Below are 19,220 nucleotides of genomic sequence, written 5' to 3'. Positions count from 1 at the left end.
GAGGTGCAAAAGGAAATCAAAGAAATTTCATAAATATTGTTCCTAAATCTTTATGAATTTCTTGATACCCCATGTATTGATTAACAAACTATTTCCCAATACATGTACAATTTCATCGTTTTTATTATTCAGATATTCGTCAATGCAATGGTTTTAAATCTATTTAAGACGAGTTTTTTTGAAGTACTAATTGATGGAGATCTTTGGTGAATCACAAACTCACAATCATTCTCTATGGATTTCCATGAATTTACTAACAATTAACGCTGATGAATATGATGAAAAAGTATATAAGTTATGATGATCCAAATGTAACAGAAAGGTTAGTATATAGCTTTAACTAATCTTCTAAACTTTATTTTTATTATTTAAGAAAACCGACAGAATTACAGGGCTTAATGAATTTTATTGCATGTGCCAAAAAACATAAATACCTATTATAAAGAAACACTTGTGATATAATAACACGATTATTGACGATATAATATAAACGAATTACTTGGAATAAGTGTGGAACGAAGTTGAATGATAACAATAATCTATCAAACGTTGACTATCTTTTCTGACACTTCGGCCAGCATTAGTTTGAGCATCTAGTTGCTGGTGATAAGAATTAAGTGTTGCTTATGAAAAGCGATCAATGAGACTCTTTTACTTCTTCTTTTTTTTTGGACACAACAATGAGACTCTATTACTTAACTTAGACAATTTAGATGAAAATTTTGTTTTTGTTGTTTTCAATTGGATGATCAGAACTTAATAATGTTAACAAAAGACATATAACGCCAATATGAATATAAGAGCCACATAATTATTACAAATAACGGGCAAACAATTTTTTCAGAAAAAATGAGATGAAATATCATCAGAATACAGTAGTCCATGGAAAATAAACCGATCACGTCTTCAAATTGATCACTTAAAGAAACCCAAATTCCAACCACGGTAAGATGGTGCTTTCTTCACTTTAGGTTCAGGCTTTTTAACCAGCTTCTGATTTTGTGCCGGTTCTCCATCCGGCCCAACCGCGATAATGTCAACAAATTCATACACCTTCTTAAGTTTCTTCGTCATTTCAAACTTATCAAATTCTCCATTCACCTTTAGTTTACCTTTTTCCTTCACGTCTATCAAAGTAACTCCTACAACAACAAACATTATTGCTTAATTTGTATTAAGCCTAAATAGATTCAATTACTTATATTATATATAGACATTGTTTGTACATATTATAATATACCTGGAAAGTCACATACAACTTTCATAGCTCTTCGTTTGATTCTTTCCTCAAAAACTTCCAACTTGAATACAACTTTCTCCTGCAAAGATTTAGATTTGAAGCTTTAGACAGTTCATTGTGTATAAGTAGTACCTTTAGTTTTCTAAGATTTTAAGTAACTAAAAGAAAAGACATACCGGCATTTTCGGAAAGTATAGAAAGTTTGATGATTGAGGAGATATGATGTAAAGGAATATGAAATCAACCTCGTAGCTTGCTCATTAACCTTTGTTTCGCCCCATATATATACACGATATCCTTTGCTTGAATTAGCGAATATGAAATGGTTAAGTCAAGCCATCCAAGCAAGAAACTGAAATAGTCAATTTGATACGCTTAAATGAAGATGATTAATAAAACAGGTTTGAGTCTTTCTATATAATAGATTGTTAGAATGTGTTGTTGCGCCTCTTTTGTTTAGTACTTTAGTAGCTTCAACTAATACCGTGTCATAACTCATAATTATGCATATGTAAGATCTTTTGTCTTTTATCATCTCGTCGATATAAGATAATAAGAGCGATTAAATCAACCCTATATAATAATAACAATATAAGTTTTCTATTTCGTTTCGTTTAATGAAAATATGAATAAAATTGGGATAAGTTTGTATCGCCTTTTTTTCTTTTTCACAATAAGTTTGTATCCCCTAATTTAATCATTTAAATCATATTATCTACGGCTGCTATCATGTTTACAAATGTTCTTTGTATTAATAAATAGAGATGTTGTTGATACGTAAATTTCAGCTTCAGATTTTTAATAAAATTATACATTCCTTAATAAAAATGTGTGAAAGCATGAGGAACCACACAACTCCCAAACCACACGACATTATCGTCATTTACTTGGGCTCATACGAAGCGTTACAGTATTAGTAAACGCCATAATTTAGGAAATTTTCAGTATAGTTATACAAATCTATACTATAACTTTTGGTACTGCGCTTTAGCCAATGTCATTAATTCAGTTACGTAACAGACTCCAACGCCAAAACATTAGTATAAACAATATTAAGAACGTGGCATTACCAACAATCCAACAAAGATGTTCTCACATCGAAACCAATTAGAAACCTAAAAGATATAGTGAAGGTTGATCTCTTTCTTTAACATGCCACATTTTTGCATTTCTTCCTTTATTTGCGAGGTTAAAATATGTTCATTTGTTAAAGAAATTTATAAACCAATGTAAACCATCCATTTAAATTCTCATTCACAAATCAATCGTTCTAATCGAAGGATGCCAAGAAAAAAAGCATTGTTGTCTTGTTGATTGGGCTAAACATTAAGACAAAAACAGTGGCATCACCAAGTTTTTTTTTGACATATCGATGTTTCATAATGGGCTAAATATATAACCCATTTGCCCATTAGTTTTTTTTTTTTTGACGGGCAAGTTGCCCATTAGCTAAAAAGGCTCCACAAAACATAAAATTTGGACAATTAGAAAACCTTTACCTAAACTACAAAACAATCCTAAATTCAACCAAAAAGAAAAGACCCTTTTTTGGTATAAACGGATACAAAACATAAATGGAAAAATCTTTATTATAAAGATCCAAATACGTGGCACGTTATATTAGGTCACAAGAACTATTTTGCCGACCTCAAAAACGATCACAAGAATAAGTTTCTTTCATCGAGAAACACAACATATACACAAAAAAACTATAGCTTATAAATTTATTAATATTTTAATAAAATCTCTGCCGTCTTCTTCTTTCTCATAAGCCACATTTCTTCTCTCTTTCTCTCCTACACAACACAGCTTTTTAAACCCAACAGAGCAAAAAAGCAAAAGATTCAACAAAAATCTCCTCAAATTCTATTCATGGTCTCTAGAAATTCTGACGGATATTTCTTGGATCCGACCGGTATGACTGTTCCTGGTCTCGGACCTTCCTTTACAGCCGCCGTTTCTTCTTCTTCTTCACCAACGACTTCTTCTACGGCCGTGGCTGTGGCGGATGTGACGGCGATGGTTTCTTCTTCGGAGGAGGATTTGAGTAAGAAGATTAGGAAGCCTTATACTATTACTAAGTCTAGAGAGAGCTGGACGGAGCCTGAGCATGATAAATTCCTTGAAGCTCTTCAATTGTGAGTTTTGTTCATTTTGTGCTTTACCATTTCTCGTTAATGGCTATTTGGAGATTTGATTTGGGAAGAATTAGCATCAATTTTGGTTGATTAGGGTTTGTGGTGGACTTTATAGAATCATGTGAATATGCGTGGAGTTTCGATTAGGATAATGTGCAACTTTATGTTTCAGTAGGTTTCTGAATTGTACTGTGTTGAACCAGTGGAATTAGATTGGATTTGGGACATAGAATTGGAATCGAGAGTTGGATTTAGGCAGATGGATTTGGCTATGTATGCACATTTTGTTGAATTAGGCGTCTGATAAGAATTGAGAAGATCAGGATGTCGAAAAATGAGTATAGACTGTATTGAATTTGTGTAGTAGCTATTGAAATTGGATGAGCTAAATGTTCTTCTAAGACCTGTATGATCATTGATAGTGAAGAACGAAACAGGCAAGAAATTGAGCTGAGATTATGAGGAAATAGCGACGCAAACTATATGTATCTTAGTAAAAAGAGGATTTAGTGAAAACTATTAGAGCTGCGTTTTTTTTTTTTTTGGTTACAATAGTGTCTATAAACACTGGTAAGTGAGTAATTGTAGTACTAAGGTTGGTATGTAGTGGGAAAGTCCTTGGGGTAGGTTCTAGGGGAGGCGATGATGATTGTACTGTTCATTGCTTATTCTTCTGTGTATTGTGATGCGTACAATCTTAGGCAAGGATTAGACACATGCTATATCCAGGTTGTTTGGTGGTGGATCTGATATCTCTTATGTTTGTGTTTTGATTATTTTAGGTTTGATAGAGACTGGAAGAAGATTGAAGCTTTTATTGGTTCAAAGACAGTGATTCAGGTACAGTAAAAAGTAGATATATCTTCTGAGTTACTCTGTTTTTCGCCTACTCTAGTTGTTTGATTCTGTCATCTTTCTCTTGGGCCCTCAGTGTTACTTTGGATTGAGGTTGTTTTCTCTCATTTGATATCTCCACAAAGTGTTCTGTTAAAACATCTTTATTGTCTGTAACTGTTTTGAACTACTACTACTAGGAGAAAGAATGTCACATGCGTTTGTCGCTTATCACCACTTAATGAAGTGTTATATGTAGTTATTTTTGCATTAGACAAGTGAGCTCGTTGAGCTCTTTTATGGCTTCTTATACGGACTCCTTTAATACTGCAGATACGAAGTCATGCTCAGAAGTATTTTCTTAAGGTACAAAAGAGTGGGACCGGTGAACATCTCCCTCCTCCTCGACCTAAAAGGAAAGCCGCTCATCCATATCCTCAGAAGGCTCACAAGAATGGTACGTTATAGCTACTGCTTTAAAAACTTTGAAGTTGTATTGTTGTTTGCTTACTGAAAACTATATTGATGCACTGTTTATGGCAATGTGCAGTGCAACTGCAAGTACCAGGGTCATTCAAGTCAACATCTGAACCAAATGACCCAAGTTTTATGTTTAGGCCTGAGTCTTCTTCAATGCTGATGACTTCGCCAACCACTGCTGCTGCGGCTCCATGGACAAATAATGCGCAAACAATTAGCTTCACTCCCCTCCCAAAAGGTTCTATTCTCATTTACAAGCATTATGCAATTACTGTTACTCTCTTAATATAATCTCTGTTTCAAATTTTACTAAATGAAGCATATTGTTGTTCCACGTTGATGGAAACAGCAGGAGCAGGAGCTAATAACAATTGTTCTAGTAGTTCTGAAAATACTCCAAGACCACGATCCAACAGGGACGCAAGAGACCATGGAAATGTTGGCCATTCATTAAGAGGTAAGCATCGTTACATCGTCTCCTGTTAATCTTTTTGTTTGTACCATATTTACCATTTCTTACTAGACAGTTCCGCCTTTTTTTTTTTCAGTTTTACCGGACTTTGCCCAAGTATACGGCTTCATTGGAAGTGTGTTTGACCCATATGCAAGTAATCATCTACAAAAGCTGAAGAAGATGGACCCCATAGATGTTGAAACAGTACGTTTCTTGTCTTTTCAGTTTTCACTTTTACATCAATCTTAATTGAAACCACGTCGGTCCAATGGAACAAATGGTTAAACTAATCATTTTTTTCCTTTGTTTGCCCCCACCAAACAGGTGTTACTATTGATGAGAAATCTATCCATCAACTTGTCTAGTCCTGACTTTGAGGATCATGTAAGTATTTTACTCCACAAACTACTAGTCAATTTTAACTCGAAACCCTATACCAGAACTAACCTCAAGACTCTTATTGATTTCAAAAACAATAGAGACGGCTTCTTTCGTCTTATGATATCGGATCTGAGACAGCAACTGATCATGGTGGAGTGAATAAAACCTTAAACAAAGACCCACCTGAAATCTCTACTTAATGTTTAATAGAAGAGGAGAACTGTGAAAAGTGTCTCAGGTGAGCCAGCCAACAACCAGATGGCTACAAAATACAGAGATTCTGTTGTGGTTTTTTGTTTGTACATAGGAAGAAGATGAAGCTGATGTTACTCGGTTTAGTTGTTGTTACTGTTATAAATAGTCTGTTGGGTTAAGGATGGTATATGTACAGTGTATTATCATAAGTTAGATCTCAAGTTTAAACATATGTATCAGTCTCTTTGATGGGAGACCAAAATCTCTTAATAGAGTTGTCTTTGCTTTCGTTTTCATTCGTTTATAGAGGAAGAAATAAGGTGACTGTGACCATTTGTATAACAATATGGATAAACTATTTTTAGTGGCATACTCTCGACTATAAGAAAAGATGCATCCAAGGAATATCAAATCTTCTTGATCAAAAGGTTATAACTTATAAAGAATGGACTAATATATATTTTAATTTGATCATATCTTAAGACTTACACCAAATCCAATTATTTTTTTTATAGAATATGAAAACATAAATAAACATCATTACTTGCCTCAGAAAAATAAAAGTAAAAAATAAAAATAAACATCATTATTAGAGATCATAAAAAAAATAATTTGCAGGGTATTCAGTGTGATCAATGATTTCGACAGATTTCAAGATCAATAATTTGTAGTTGGCTTCATTTGTTTGTAAACACATTTTGGAGGTGGTGATAAAACACATTCTTAGTGATGAAATAGATAAATACATTTCTAAATAGATGTAAATCAAATGATGGTTTGACTGGTTTGCATATAAAACATTTTCTAGAAGAAGTTATTAATCATATTTTAAACAAGAATTGTAATCATATACCATTCCCTCTCTCAAATTTGTTTTGAGCTTTTGTTAAAGTATGTATCTGTCTCTTTGATGGGAGACCAAATCAAATCTCATAATAGCGTTGTATGCTTTCGTTTTAATTCGTTTATAGAGGAAGAAATAAGGTGACAGTGTAGACCAATATGGTTAAGCTATTTTTAGTGGCATACTCTCGACTATGCATCCAAGGAAAATCAATCTTCTTGAACAAAAAGTTTATAACTTACAACTTATAAGAATGGACTAATATATCTTAAGACTTACACCAAATCCAATTACTTTGATAGAATATGAAAACATAAATGAACATCATTATTTGCCCAAAGAAAAATAAACATCATTATTAGAAATCATAGAAAAAATAATCCGGAGGGTATTTGGTGTGATCAATGATTTCGACAGATTTTAAAACCTTTTTTATTTTCTCCAGTAACTTATCTTGATCAATATTTTCTCCCTTCACTGCAAATACGTCGTCCATGATACCACAACTTATGACATCAACTCCTAATATAATAATAAAAAGATGACAATCATTCACATTGTTCAAAATTCGTTTGTTGAATATAATTGTTGGGTGTGTGTAGGTTTGTACCTGGAAAACCACCTGCAATTTTGAATCCTTTTCGCCATTTTTTTTCGGGATATCCTGGATGCTTGAATACAATCGTCATCGACTACAAACAATGAAATAAAACTAAAGCTTTAGTGAATTTATTATATAACCACATAAATAGGTTTACTAAGAAAAATAACTAACCATTTTTTGAAAAACTCAAAAGTTTGGAAGGAGAAGAGAAGATGATGGACAAGAATGTGATTACAAACTCGCTTGCTCATCAACCTCTATATATATTACTGAAAATTGATTTTTTTTGTTAAATAATCTATAAAAGTACATTTATCTCTCAATTTCACAATCTCTTTCGACATATGTCACAATTTCTCATAACAAATTTTTGACACAAAAATAGATTTATCTTCTTTTTTTTTTTGTTGAAACAACACAAAAATACATTTATCTCTCAAAGATTTTTTTGTTACAATATGGAGCAAATAAATTAATTAAACTGGAAATTATTTTAACAAGATAATATATGTAATTAATAAAAATATATGTTAATTTATAGAATTAACTAATCTGATAAAAATATATAAAGTAATCAAAGTTATAGTAAAAAAAAAAAAAAAATCAAAGTTATAGTAAATAATATTTAAACGTATGTCACAAAATTTACAAGATATAAACTTTTCAAAAAAGAGAGGATAAACCATCGTAAATATAAATACAACGAGTGTAAGTATTGGTTAATAAAATATTAAATATAGTTATCATCAAATAATTTGATAAACCCCCAATTCTTAATTCAATTCGACAAGATCATTTTGAGTTTCTCAGTCTCCGATACTGCCCAAACTTAAGGCCCATATTTAATGAACTCATTATAGGCCCAAAACAAAGCATATAAAGTCATCGTCTTCTCTAGTCCTGCGAAAACCCTAGTTTTTTGCTCTCTCGAAGTTCCGTGCGACTCTCTGCTCGAGCAAGATCTCCTACCGATACAATGGTAACACACAAGCTCTGCTTTTGATCTATTTCTCTATTCTCATCATATTCTCCGGTGTCTCAGAATGTTGTTTCGTTGAATTTTGACCATTTTCTTCTTCCTTCTTGCTCTCAGATTATCTCAGAGGCTAACCGCAAAGAAATCTGCAAGTACCTCTTCAAAGGTTCGTTCTTCTTAAATTTGTTCTTAGATCTCTGTTTTCTTCAGCTTCTGTGAGTAAATTGATTCATTTTTAGGCTTATGCCGATGAACATTGTGATTTTTGAACTAGTTTAGGTTAACTAGTTATGGTAGCAATTATGATGTTTGGCTTAGAAGGTGAACATTGTGTTGATTATCATATGTTCTATGATTTTTGCAGAAGGAGTTTGCTTTGCGAAGAAGGATTTCAATCTTGCTAAGCATCCGTTGATCGATGTCCCCAACCTACAAGTGATTAAGCTTATGCAGAGTTTCAAATCCAAGGAGTATGTTAGGGAGACATTTGCCTGGATGCATTACTATTGGTTTTTGACCAATGAAGGGATCGAGTTCTTGAGAACTTATCTTAATCTTCCATCTGATGTTGTTCCTGCTACTTTGAAGAAGTCAGCTAAGCCTGGTGGTCGTCCATTTGGTGGCCCACCTGGTGATCGCTCAAGGTGATTAACTCTTTGCTTAACCCATTTCATGTCTGGCAAAAACTTTTTTTTTTTTTAATTTGTTTGACATGGTTTGGGTTTCTTTGTATTTCAGAGGACCTCGCCATGAAGGAGGAGACCGTCCCAGGTTTGGTGACCGTGATGGGTACCGTGCAGGTCCTCGAGCTGGTGGTGAGTTTGGAGGTGAAAAGGGTGGAGCTCCCGCAGATTACCAGCCATCTTTCCAAGTAAATTCTCACTGACCATACCTTCTATTTACTTCTCTATCTCACCAACGTCATATAATGTGCTACTCTTGAAGTCTTTATCATAGAGCTCCTGAACCTGAGAAACCATGAACATATTTAGTCTCTCTTTATCACTTTAGTTACAAGGAACATAAATCTTTTACTTTAGCTGTGAAGTGTTTCAAAGTCTATAGTTATATAATTGCCTTGTGATTTGATTTACCCGCCTTCTCTTTGTTTGGTTGCCATTGTTCTAACATCCTTTCTTGTTTATCAGGGAAGTGGCCGTGGTTTTGGCCGTGGTGCTGGTGGCTACAGCGCAGCTGCACCATCTGGTTCAGGTTTGCCTTGAAAAAGAAATGTCTTTAGGTGACAGTAAGACCATGGAGGAGTTTTCAGCTTTAAATTTTGCTTTTGTAATTCAGATTCCGGAATCCTTCATAATCTCTATCTGAGTTTAGTTTTGTTGTTGAATCAAACATCCGATTTAAAGTTATGTTCATTCCATCTTCTCTCCCCTTTTCGAGCATGCGAGAATATGATTCCCCCTATTGAACAAATCAATCAACCTTTAAGCGATAACAAATTGGTGTTGTGAAAATTATTAACTTCTTGATCTCGTTTTGTCAGATCTAAAATTACTATAGCCAAGCTACCTTTCACGTCAAGTTGTCACTCCTATCTATTCCAGTGATCTTAGGAAGTCTATCTTTTGGAAGTCAAGTTTTACTCTAGGGAACCAAAAGATTTGTTCAGAAACAAGAAAAGTTCCTTAGCTGAATAACAAAAACTTGAATCAGTATTAGACAGACCCACCACACGATATAACAGACCTGACACAAACCCAACCCTAGAAGTAGTCACAATGTTCAAGTAACTCTAAAGATATAAAAAAAAAGACAAAGACATTTTGGAAAATCTTAAAACTCAGAACAACTCGACATATTAGAAGTTTTCAGAACCATAAGAGCAATTTCTTCATCTCTTAGTCGACTTCCTCCATCTTGCTCTCTTCAGCAGCGTCCTCCTCCAACTCAGGCATATCACCATCTTCCTCAACGTTCTCATCCTCATCAATACTCAGACCCAACTTCAACATCCTGTGAATCCTAGCAGCAAAAGTGTTCGGTTCATCAAGACTGAATCCAGACGTCAACAAAGCTGTCTCATACAGCAACATGACAAGATCTTTAACAGACTTGTCATTCTTGTCTGCTTCAGCTCTCTTCCTGAGCTCCTCCATTATACCGTTGTCGGGGTTGATCTCCATTGTTTTCTTGCTCGACATGTAACCACTCATGCTGCTATCTCTCAACGCCTGTGCCTTCATAATCCTCTCCATATTTGCAGTCCATCCATATTCACCAGTTACTAGACAGCAGGGAGAGTCCACAATCCTGTCTGAGACCACAACCTTCTCAACCTTGTCCCCGAGAATTTCCTTAATCGTCTTGCACAGATTCTCGAAGGACTTCTTCTTCTCTTCCCTCTTTTTCTTCTCTTCTTCGGTCTCATCTTCAAGTTTGAGGCCTTCTTTAGTCGCAGAAACAAGTTTCTTACCGTCATACTCCTTCAATTGTCCAACAGCGTATTCGTCAATCGCATCCACCATGTAAAGTACCTCGTATCCTCTCTTCTTCAGCCTCTCCAAGAAGGGAGAATTCTCCACCGCCTTTTTGCTTTCACCAGTGATGTAGAAAATGTCCTTTTGACCTTCCTTCATCCTTGTGACGTAATCTTTGAAGCTCGTCATTTCATCACCACTCTTTGTGGAGTGGTACCGTAGAAGATCAGCAATCTTTCCCCTGTTCTGACTGTCTTCATGGATACCCAATTTGAGATTCTTGGAGAAAGCCTCATAGAATTTGGTGTAGTCCTCTTTGTTCTCAGCAATCTCGTTGAACATCTCAATGCACTTCTTCACTAGATTCTTCCTGATCACCTTAAGGATCTTGTTCTGTTGAAGCGTCTCACGAGAGATGTTGAGTGGCAAGTCATCAGAGTCAACAACACCTTTCACAAAGCTGAGGTACTCTGGGATTAGCTCTTCACAGTTGTCCATAATGAACACCCTCCTGACATAAAGCTTGATGTTGTTCAACTTCTTCCTCGTGTCAAAGAGATCAAACGGAGCTCTCTTTGGTACAAAGAGAATGGCCTTGAATTCTAGCTGACCCTCCACTGAGAAGTGTTTCACGGCTAAGTGATCTTCCCAGTCATTGGTCAAGCTCTTGTAGAAAGCAGCATACTCTTCCTTAGTGATCTCTTCTGGCTTCCTCAACCAGATCGGTTTCTGCTTGTTGATGAGTTCCCACTCGTGAGAGACTTCCTTGATTTTCTTCTTCTTTTTACCATCTTTCTCCTTCTCCTCATCAACTTCTTCAACCTCACCTTCGTTTTCTTTCTTTGGTTCATCTTCATCCTCATCGTCACTGATCTCCTTCTCGGTGGTTTTCTCGGTCCAAAGGTAGATAGGGTAACTGATGAACTCAGAGTGCTTCTTCACCAAGTCTTTGAGTCTCCTCTCCTCCAAGTATTCAAGCTGCATGAATAAACACACTTGTAAGAACACAGAAAACACCAAAAGAAAAGAAACAATCCCCAAAACACTCAAAGCTACGATTCCTTACCTGATCGTCCTTAAGGAAGAGGGTGATCTTAGTTCCTCTACCAAGTGGTTCCCCATCCACATCCCTAGTGACAGTGAAGGAACCACCAGCTTGAGACTCCCAAACGTATTGTTCATCATCATTGTGCTTTGTAGTGACAACAACCTTCTCTGCAACAAGATAAGCAGAGTAGAAACCAACACCAAATTGTCCTATCATGCTTACATCAGCTCCAGCTTGAAGCGCCTCCATAAACTCTTTTGTTCCAGACCTCGCAATGGTTCCCAAGTTGTTCACCAAATCTGAAAAAATAATAGAGAGTCATAACCACAGCACATACACTAAAACATCTCACCAACGAGAGATTATTAGGCATTGATTCGTTACCTGCTTTGGTCATGCCAATACCACTGTCAATAATTGAGAGCGTCTTATTAGACTTGTCAGGAACCAATCTAATGAAGAGTTCAGGCTGTCCATCGAGCTTGCTCTTATCCGTTAAGCTCTCAAATCGGATCTTGTCAAGAGCCTACAAAACCATTCATATAAACAAAGATAATCAGAAGCTTTCCTCAATCCTCTAGGGTAAATCAAAGACTACATCGAAGCAAGAACCGTTCTATATATGTAACTACAACACATGAAGATCGAGCACAAGCTAAGAATTCTAAACTTAACGTGATGCACAAGCCAAATCACGATTTATTTGAATAAGCAATCACAACGCTAAACCTACGAATCCAACGCTATCAACGAATCCAGGAATTAAAGAACAAACAACATGCAAGAAAATAGGAAGCGGACGAGTCACACCGAGCAGAGAGAGATTTGAAGGGAAACTTACATCAGAAGAGTTACTGATGAGCTCACGGAGGAAGATTTCTTTGTTGCTGTAGAACGTGTTGATGATCAAGCTAAGAAGCTGGTTAATCTCAGCTTGGAAAGCAAAAGTCTCTGCATCAGCCATCTGAACATCCGCCATCGCAACGAACTTTGATTCAACGCAAACGAGAAACGAAAGAGAATGCTAAGAGAAAATTTGGAACTTCGAGAGCGTTTCGAGAGATTTGTGATTGTTTTGTTGATTTATGAAGAAGAGAGGAAAAAACAAAGTGATTTTATAGAGGAGAAATAAAGTTCTAGTCTCTTCTTTTGAAATAAAGGAAAACCAGTGATTTCTGGATTGTTCTTTGAAAACGACGCCGTATTTCGATGAAATCAACCGTTTTTAGCTTTGTGAGCAAACGAATTCCAGAAAGTTCTTTTCGTTTCGAGACTCCACTTGTTTCAATTCCGAATAGGTCTGGCAAAGAAATTTCGCCGGTTCAGTGTGAACTGAATGAAATTATGGTTAAATATAAACCAACTCTCATTTGTCTTCTTCACCAATAGTCATTACAAGAACACTTGCCATCTTCAAACCGATGAAACCGATTATTATCTCTCACAATGATCACTCGTCTCGTACATACGGACATGAACTTGATCGCGTTATGGCAATCACCGCAAACACGCAGATTCTTCATTACTCGGATCGGTCTATCAGCTGGAAACGTGATCAGTCCAAAAGCAATAGCTAATCTCTCACTATGATACCTTATGGTTTGATTCTTCTCGTCACCATCCACTTCTCTCAGAACATAGCTTGTGTCTGCAATGTAACCCGCTTTCTCCATCTCTTCCCCTAACTCAGCCAGCTTCTCATATATCTCCTTGCTTTTCTCATGACGTCTTTCTCCAGCTGCAAATGTATGAACCTTGTTCCTTTCTTCAACCCAACTTAGCCCTGTTTCCTTCTTTTCCCCTCGGTCTCGAAGCAATTTTCTAGCTTTAGCTGCGTCTTCGAATCTACCATCGGCTGCATAAGCATTGGATAACGAAATGTGCATACCGGAACTCACTGGTCCTAATTCGAAGACCTTGTCTGCTGCAAATGCTGCAAGCTCTGTGTTCTTGTGGACTGTACAACTCGTTAATAAAGCTCCCCATACAGATTCCGTGGGATCAATCGGCATATTAGTGATAACTTCAAGTGCTTCTTGTAATCTACCAGCTCGTCCTAACATATCCACCAAGGAAGCGTAATGCTTATCCGTCGGCTCAATCCTCGATTCTTTCATCTGATCAAAGTAGTATCTCCCTTCATCAACTAGACCCGCGTGACTACAAGCATTGAGCACATTCAAAAAAGTTATGAAATTTGGTTTCATTCCAGAAAGCTTCATCCTTTTGAACAATTCAATAACCTTTTGAGTATGTGAATGTTGCGCATACGCCTTGAGCATAGCGTTCCAAATCCCGAGATTCTTCACAGGCACCTCGTTAAAAACTTGATAAGCTCCTTCAGGAACACCACACTTTGAATACAACGAGACTAAAGAACTTCCCACAAAGCTAGAAGAATCAAAGCTAGACTTAATACTCAATCCATGAATCTGTCTACCTAACTCAAGTAGAGTCGAATTTGCACAAACACTAATAACACTCGAAAACGAGTAATCATTAACAGCGAGATTCTCAAACAAAGCTTCTTTAAACAACCACAAAGCTTCCTCATTTTCACCCATTTGTGCATACCCATACATCATCCCACTCCAAGTAACAACATTTCTCTGAGGCATTTCGTCGAACATCTTCCTCGCATAAACAATTTCTCCACATTTCGCATACATATCAACCAAAGAACTCCCCACAAACACATCAGCATCATACCCAGTCTTCATCGATAGACAATGAACTGATCTACCAATATCACAACGACTCAAAATCGCACACGACTTTGTAGCTGATGGAAGAACATGATCATCAGGTCTAAGGTTTCCCGCCATCATTTTTTTAAGAAACTCGAGTGACATCCATGGAAGCTCGTTCTGGGCAAAACAAGAGATGATTGAACTCCAAGTCGTCGAACTTTTTTGTGGGCTATCTTCAAAAGCTCGACGAGAATCAAACGGAAGCTGTGATTTGGAGTAGAAATTAATGAGGTTGTTAGCGACGAGAGGGATAAGAGAAAGGCCTGATTTAACGACATAGCCATGAAGCTGAAGTCCTTTAATAGTTGATCTGGTTCGAGCTGAAGAAAGAAGAAGATCACAGATTTGATTGTAATTGTGACATGGAACGAAGAAAGCTGAAGAATTCAGAGCCATGGGGAAGAAGATGGTTGAACTCAGTGAGAAACCAGGTCTCTTATTGGGTAACGTTTCACAAGGCCCATTAAGTCGTTAGGCCCATTAGTGACTTTTAGTGCCATTGCCTTTGAAACCCTGAAGTGTCGCCTACGTAGTCTGGAACTGGAAACCAAAAGACACGATCTTTAAAAAACTCGATGGAAAGGGAAGACAACTCAGACACCAAGAATTATGACTTTGAAACTAGTTGTCTAAGCCTGATTAAATTAGAAAAACATAGAGAGCTTCTTCGTATGGGATTAGAAGAAAGCTCTTCGAAGCATAGACTGGAGAGCATATACGTGACTGAGTTTAATACTAGTTTCAAGATTCTTTGCATTGGTATGGCTAAGTTATATTGTGTCCACTGCGTTATAATTTTACCATCATTGCCCATTGTTAGTAACACCTTTAATGTTAGTTAAAACCAACTATGCATCCTATAAAAGATAGTTGGGGACATTAATACGTTACCTCCCCTAAAAGGCTAAAATAGATAGTTTCGTCCAGCCTTTTAGTTGCCTCTAACATGGCCCATGAATTCATTCGGCCCATTAGGTATGAATGAATTGCCTTTGAACCCTAGGTTGTCGTCTACGTTAAGTCTGGAACTGGAACTGGAACTGGAACTGGAACCAAAATCCAAAATACACGATCTTTGAAAAACGTACGATGGAAAGAGAAGGAAAATCAGATCCAATCCCGATTGATATCATTCTCGATATACTCTCGAGATTGTCTACTAATTCAATCGCTAAGTTTGGTCTCGCATCCAAGTTCTGTGGATCTATACTAAGAGGTCAAGATTTCATTGAGTTGTTCCTAATTACTAGGCCCTTGAGTCGTCCACGTCTCTTATTCGCGGTTCAAAATTCTGATAAGTGGTGCTTGTACTCGTCGCCTCAGTCTCAGTTTCCAGATGAGAATCATTCTCTTGTAGTATCAGCCGATTTTCATATGGAGTTACGTAGAGACATGGGACAAGAGATTTTTGGCCTTGTCTCTGGTTTGCTCTATTTCCCTAATACGCGTACAGGCGAAGTGCCGGTGATATGTAACCCTAGCACGGGACAATACGCAAGATTAACTCAAAGGAGTAGTATGAACAATTTGAGCAGCTTATTAGGGTATGATCCGATTGGCAAAAAATACAAGGTAATCACACCAAGCAGTTCACATTTTGATCCAGAAAATATTCTGACATTAGGAACTGGAAAAGTAGCATGGAGGAGTATCCGATGTCTCGTAGACCATTATCCTGAAAGTGAAGGGATATGCATCAATGGGGTGTTGTATTACATGGCTAGCAACAAATTCCAGTTCAGTGGTGTGAAGATAGCTTCCTTTAATGTAAGGTATGAAACACTTAAGTTTCTTAATGCGGATGTTGACGTAACCTTTTGTCCTGCGCTTGCTAAACTGATTAATTACAAGGGTAAATTATGCGTGCTTAGTTGTTTATGGGATAATCAAATTTATCCAAAGCCGCTTCGGTGGAAGGTACTTATGTTGTGGTTGTGGGTTCTAGAAGATGCCGAGAAAGAAGAATGGTTGAAACGTGAATACACTTTGCCGGTGAATATCGTTCACGGCAATGTTTCCGTTGTTGGAGTGACTGCTACTGGTGAAATTATTTTATCCATGGATTATACATCGGAATCCTTCTTTGTTTACTACTTCAACCCCGAAAGAAACACTCTGGAAAAAGTTGAAATCCAAGGTTTTGAAGGGTCAGAGAAGAATCTTAGTAGTAGAGTTTACACCTTTGTTGACTATGCAGAAGATGTCAAGTTTATATAACTCATAGTCTAGGTAGTTTACTTGGAAATGTGACTTTTCATCAGACAAGTTTTGTTGTGAGCTTCATCATTTGTTGGCAATTTGTTTTCCCAGGTTTTCTTCTCTATTTTACTTGAACACATGATAATGTTTTATATCCTTCCATCAAATGCATTTTCATAAAACTTCTCTTTGGAAATGATATTATAGTCTATAAGGTTTTTTTAAGATCTCTCTATCAATTTTGTGTTCTCGTTTCTAAGAAATTATAGGTTTATACCCGAAACGACATCCGTCTCTTTGTCCCCAACTTCAAAAAAAAAAATCTACACTTTGGTTTTGACCAAAAATAAGTATAATATAAAATCTACACTTGTGAACTCACTCTTCTTGTTTATATATATGATGATTAACTGAGTATCAAGACAGCTTATAATCATTCTCAAACACTAAAACTTTGACACGCATATAATTCTTTACTCTTGTGCAAATTAACGATTCATACTTCGTCAAAGGCTTAACACTCTCTTTTGAGAAAGGTGGTGATTAAAATTTGAACAACAAGCTTAATTGCTTGGATTATTAAGTCCAACCCACCGTTTTTTGTTTCTTTGGAGAGAGATAGAGCGCAACAACCGGACTACACAATAAGACAGTCCAAGCTCTGTTTCACCAGATCGACAGTCGATATTTTATTTTAAACAAAATTTCAAAATTAAAATAATTTTAGATGATTATCCACTTATTCATTTCCATTTATATTTTTTAAGTACAGAAATTGTAAATAAAATAATTTTTCAAAATAATATAGTGTAGTATTAAAACCACGCATTTCTAGTCTTACAAAATGAATCCGAGGGAGTAATATACAAAAAGCTAGTCGCGGTTATTAATTGTATTGACTTAATCATTTAGATACGAATTTAATTAATATACATTTTTAAAAAAATGTAGTCAAGTCAATCTTATATATTAATGACTAAGCAAATTACTCTCCCATTGCATTTGTATATATAAGATAGAATCTTGATTTATAGATTATCTATCTTATCAAACAGAAAAAAAAAAAAAATACTAAACTTTTTTCTTATCAAGTATGATTTCTGAAGACCTTTTGGTCGAAATTCTCTTAAGATTGCCTGTGAAACCCCTAGCTAGATGCCTATGTGTGTGCAAGCTTTGGGCCACAATCATCCGCAGTCGATATTTCATCAACTTATACCAATCTCGATCCTCTACTCGTCAGCCATATGTCATGTTTGCTTTACGTGATATATTCACATCTTGTCGTTGGCATTTCTTCTCGTCATCCCAACCTTCTTTGGTTACCAAGGCGACATGCAGCGCCAATAATTCTTCTCATACGCCTGATTGTGTCAATGGCTTGATATGTGTCGAATACATGTCTCAACTGTGGATATCCAATCCTGCCACGCGTAAGGGTGTACTCGTGCCCCAATCCGCTCCACATCAAAAGTTCAGGAAATGGTATATGGGATATGATCCTATCAATTATCAATACAAGGTTTTGTTTTTCTCAAAACAATATTTATTATCTCCCTATAAACTGGAAGTGTTTACATTGGAAGGTCAAGGTTCATGGAAAATGATCGAGGTTGAGAATATTCCTTCTCCCTCAACCAGAGGAATATGCATCGATGGGGTTGTGTATTACGGTGCTCAGACGGCGCATGGACTGAGGCTTGTTAGATTCTACGTGGCTACTGAAAAGTTTGGTGATTTCATTGAAATACCGGTCGGGGCTAGTAATGTTTATGATATGAACTTTGGTTACTCTAAACTTGTGAACTATCAAGGGAAACTAGCTTTACTTGCTGCAAAAAGTATGAGCATGTATGATTTATGGGTTTTGGAAGATGCCGGGAAACAAGAATGGTCTAAGGTTTCTATCGTTTTAACTCGAGAGATGTTTTCGTATGATCTTGTTTGGCTAGGTGCGGTGGGTTTTGTTGCTGGTAGTGATGAGCTTATAGTTACAGCTCATGATCGATTTTATCAGATTTATCTTGTCTATGTTGATCTCAAGATGAAACGTTCAAGGGAAGTTTGGCTCGGAGGGATCAGATGCTCAGATCGATCATCTTTAGTGCTTACTTTCACGGATTACGTTGAAAGTATTATGTTATTGTAATAAGAACAAGAAGAGTGATGATCTTGCATGATCACATGAGTTAATGGATTCTTCTTTCGTATAATGTTTGTCAGTTCTTTTTTTTAAATATAAATGTTGGTCAGTCTTGTCCAAGTGAATCCTTTGTAATAATTTTAATGTAATAATAATATATGCTCATCTCCTCGTCTTGTTTCTTCTTCACCGCATGAGTATTAAATAATATGAGCAGAAGTTGTAAGTTGTAATAACGGCGAGTAAACGAGTTTATATAAAAGTTCGTCATAGAGCGCAACAACCGGCGAGTAAACCAAACCGATCTAAGTTTTGGTTTAGAGTTCAAACAAGAATATTACGACAACGGATATGTAGAAGATGTATGTTTGATGTATTTCACAAAGAGATACAGAGCTTGTTTATATACAAGTAATAGGCGTGAGCCTCAAGATTATATTAATTTCCTAAACTAGTGAATTGGAATATTGAGAAATGAATGAGTCTCTAATCATATCTC

The 19,220-nt window shown here is 36.3% G+C and overlaps 8 protein-coding genes and 1 long non-coding RNA gene across 10 annotated transcripts; 5 read left to right on the top strand and 4 right to left on the bottom strand.

Moving 5' to 3' along the window:
• Window positions 1–748: 748 nt before the first annotated feature.
• AT5G52670 (Copper transport protein family) lies at window positions 749–1,664 on the bottom strand. The gene is made up of 3 exons (NM_124645.3): window positions 1,417–1,664; window positions 1,241–1,319; window positions 749–1,142 (listed from the first exon to the last, which is right to left on the bottom strand). The coding sequence occupies exons 1-3, from the start codon at window positions 1,420–1,422 to the stop codon at window positions 916–918; spliced, it is 312 nt and encodes a 103-aa protein (NP_200079.1). The 5' UTR covers window positions 1,423–1,664; the 3' UTR covers window positions 749–915.
• AT5G07905 lies at window positions 1,498–1,940 on the top strand. The gene has a single exon (NR_143040.1). It is a non-coding gene; the product is annotated as an other RNA (long non-coding RNA).
• A 936-nt stretch (window positions 1,941–2,876) lies between these two features.
• On the top strand, window positions 2,877–6,149 carry AT5G52660 (Homeodomain-like superfamily protein). 2 transcript variants are annotated; one of them, NM_124644.5, is made up of 8 exons: window positions 2,877–3,378; window positions 4,161–4,218; window positions 4,546–4,669; window positions 4,763–4,930; window positions 5,042–5,149; window positions 5,241–5,350; window positions 5,471–5,530; window positions 5,626–6,149. In NM_124644.5, exons 1-8 carry the CDS (start codon window positions 3,113–3,115, stop codon window positions 5,725–5,727), a joined length of 996 nt encoding a protein of 331 aa, NP_568776.2. In that variant the 5' UTR covers window positions 2,877–3,112; the 3' UTR covers window positions 5,728–6,149. The 2 variants fall into 2 exon arrangements, with proteins under 2 accessions (NP_568776.2, NP_851177.1); NM_180846.2 differs by having other exon boundaries at window positions 2,990–3,378; window positions 5,045–5,149; window positions 5,626–6,091.
• A 750-nt stretch (window positions 6,150–6,899) lies between these two features.
• Window positions 6,900–7,398, bottom strand: AT5G52655 (uncharacterized protein). The gene is made up of 3 exons (NM_001345002.1): window positions 7,342–7,398; window positions 7,177–7,258; window positions 6,900–7,088 (listed from the first exon to the last, which is right to left on the bottom strand). The coding sequence occupies exons 1-3, from the start codon at window positions 7,342–7,344 to the stop codon at window positions 6,925–6,927; spliced, it is 249 nt and encodes an 82-aa protein (NP_001331246.1). The 5' UTR covers window positions 7,345–7,398; the 3' UTR covers window positions 6,900–6,924.
• Window positions 7,399–7,930: 532 nt separating this feature from the next.
• Window positions 7,931–9,609, top strand: AT5G52650 (RNA binding Plectin/S10 domain-containing protein). Its single transcript, NM_124643.4, has 5 exons — window positions 7,931–8,149; window positions 8,264–8,312; window positions 8,511–8,790; window positions 8,885–9,017; window positions 9,295–9,609. Exons 1-5 carry the CDS (start codon window positions 8,147–8,149, stop codon window positions 9,367–9,369), a joined length of 540 nt encoding a protein of 179 aa, NP_200077.1. The 5' UTR covers window positions 7,931–8,146; the 3' UTR covers window positions 9,370–9,609.
• Window positions 9,610–10,002: 393 nt separating this feature from the next.
• Window positions 10,003–12,593, bottom strand: HSP90.1 (heat shock-like protein; the record flags this gene model as incomplete). The annotated part of the gene is made up of 4 exons (NM_124642.4): window positions 10,003–11,559; window positions 11,648–11,928; window positions 12,014–12,155; window positions 12,471–12,593. 4 exons carry the CDS (start codon window positions 12,591–12,593, stop codon window positions 10,003–10,005), a joined length of 2,103 nt encoding a protein of 700 aa, NP_200076.2.
• Window positions 12,594–12,816: 223 nt separating this feature from the next.
• MEF1 (mitochondrial RNAediting factor 1) lies at window positions 12,817–14,775 on the bottom strand (the record flags this gene model as incomplete). Its single annotated transcript, NM_124641.2, has 1 exon — window positions 12,817–14,775. The coding sequence occupies one exon, from the start codon at window positions 14,773–14,775 to the stop codon at window positions 13,009–13,011; it is 1,767 nt and encodes a 588-aa protein (NP_200075.1). The 3' UTR covers window positions 12,817–13,008.
• A 693-nt stretch (window positions 14,776–15,468) lies between these two features.
• Window positions 15,469–16,596, top strand: AT5G52620 (F-box associated ubiquitination effector family protein; the record flags this gene model as incomplete). Its single annotated transcript, NM_124640.1, has 1 exon — window positions 15,469–16,596. The coding sequence occupies one exon, from the start codon at window positions 15,469–15,471 to the stop codon at window positions 16,594–16,596; it is 1,128 nt and encodes a 375-aa protein (NP_200074.1).
• Window positions 16,597–17,671: 1,075 nt separating this feature from the next.
• On the top strand, window positions 17,672–18,727 carry AT5G52610 (F-box and associated interaction domains-containing protein; the record flags this gene model as incomplete). The annotated part of the gene is made up of 1 exon (NM_124639.1): window positions 17,672–18,727. One exon carries the CDS (start codon window positions 17,672–17,674, stop codon window positions 18,725–18,727), a length of 1,056 nt encoding a protein of 351 aa, NP_200073.1.
• Window positions 18,728–19,220: the final 493 nt, after the last annotated feature.

This window comes from Arabidopsis thaliana, chromosome 5 (genome assembly GCF_000001735.4).
Source record: "Arabidopsis thaliana chromosome 5, partial sequence".
In the NCBI taxonomy this organism is placed as follows: domain Eukaryota; kingdom Viridiplantae; phylum Streptophyta; class Magnoliopsida; order Brassicales; family Brassicaceae; genus Arabidopsis; species Arabidopsis thaliana.
The sequence above is the reverse complement of the archived record's forward strand: the minus strand, read 5'-3'. Positions and strand labels throughout refer to the sequence as shown.

Coding starts and splice junctions, on each gene's coding strand:
- AT5G52670 (NM_124645.3), bottom strand. Junction 1,143..1,240: donor AGTTGTATGTGACTTTCCAG/GTATATTATAAT, acceptor TTGTTGTTGTAG/GAGTTACTTTGATAGACGTG.
- AT5G52660 (NM_124644.5), top strand. CDS start 3,113: ATGGTCTCTAGAAATTCTGACGGATATTTCTTGGATCCGACCGGTATG. Junction 3,379..4,160: donor TTCCTTGAAGCTCTTCAATT/GTGAGTTTTGTT, acceptor TGATTATTTTAG/GTTTGATAGAGACTGGAAGA. Junction 4,670..4,762: donor TCAGAAGGCTCACAAGAATG/GTACGTTATAGC, acceptor GGCAATGTGCAG/TGCAACTGCAAGTACCAGGG.
- AT5G52655 (NM_001345002.1), bottom strand. Junction 7,089..7,176: donor AATTGCAGGTGGTTTTCCAG/GTACAAACCTAC, acceptor TTATTATATTAG/GAGTTGATGTCATAAGTTGT.
- AT5G52650 (NM_124643.4), top strand. Junction 8,791..8,884: donor CCACCTGGTGATCGCTCAAG/GTGATTAACTCT, acceptor TTTGTATTTCAG/AGGACCTCGCCATGAAGGAG. Junction 9,018..9,294: donor ATTACCAGCCATCTTTCCAA/GTAAATTCTCAC, acceptor CTTGTTTATCAG/GGAAGTGGCCGTGGTTTTGG.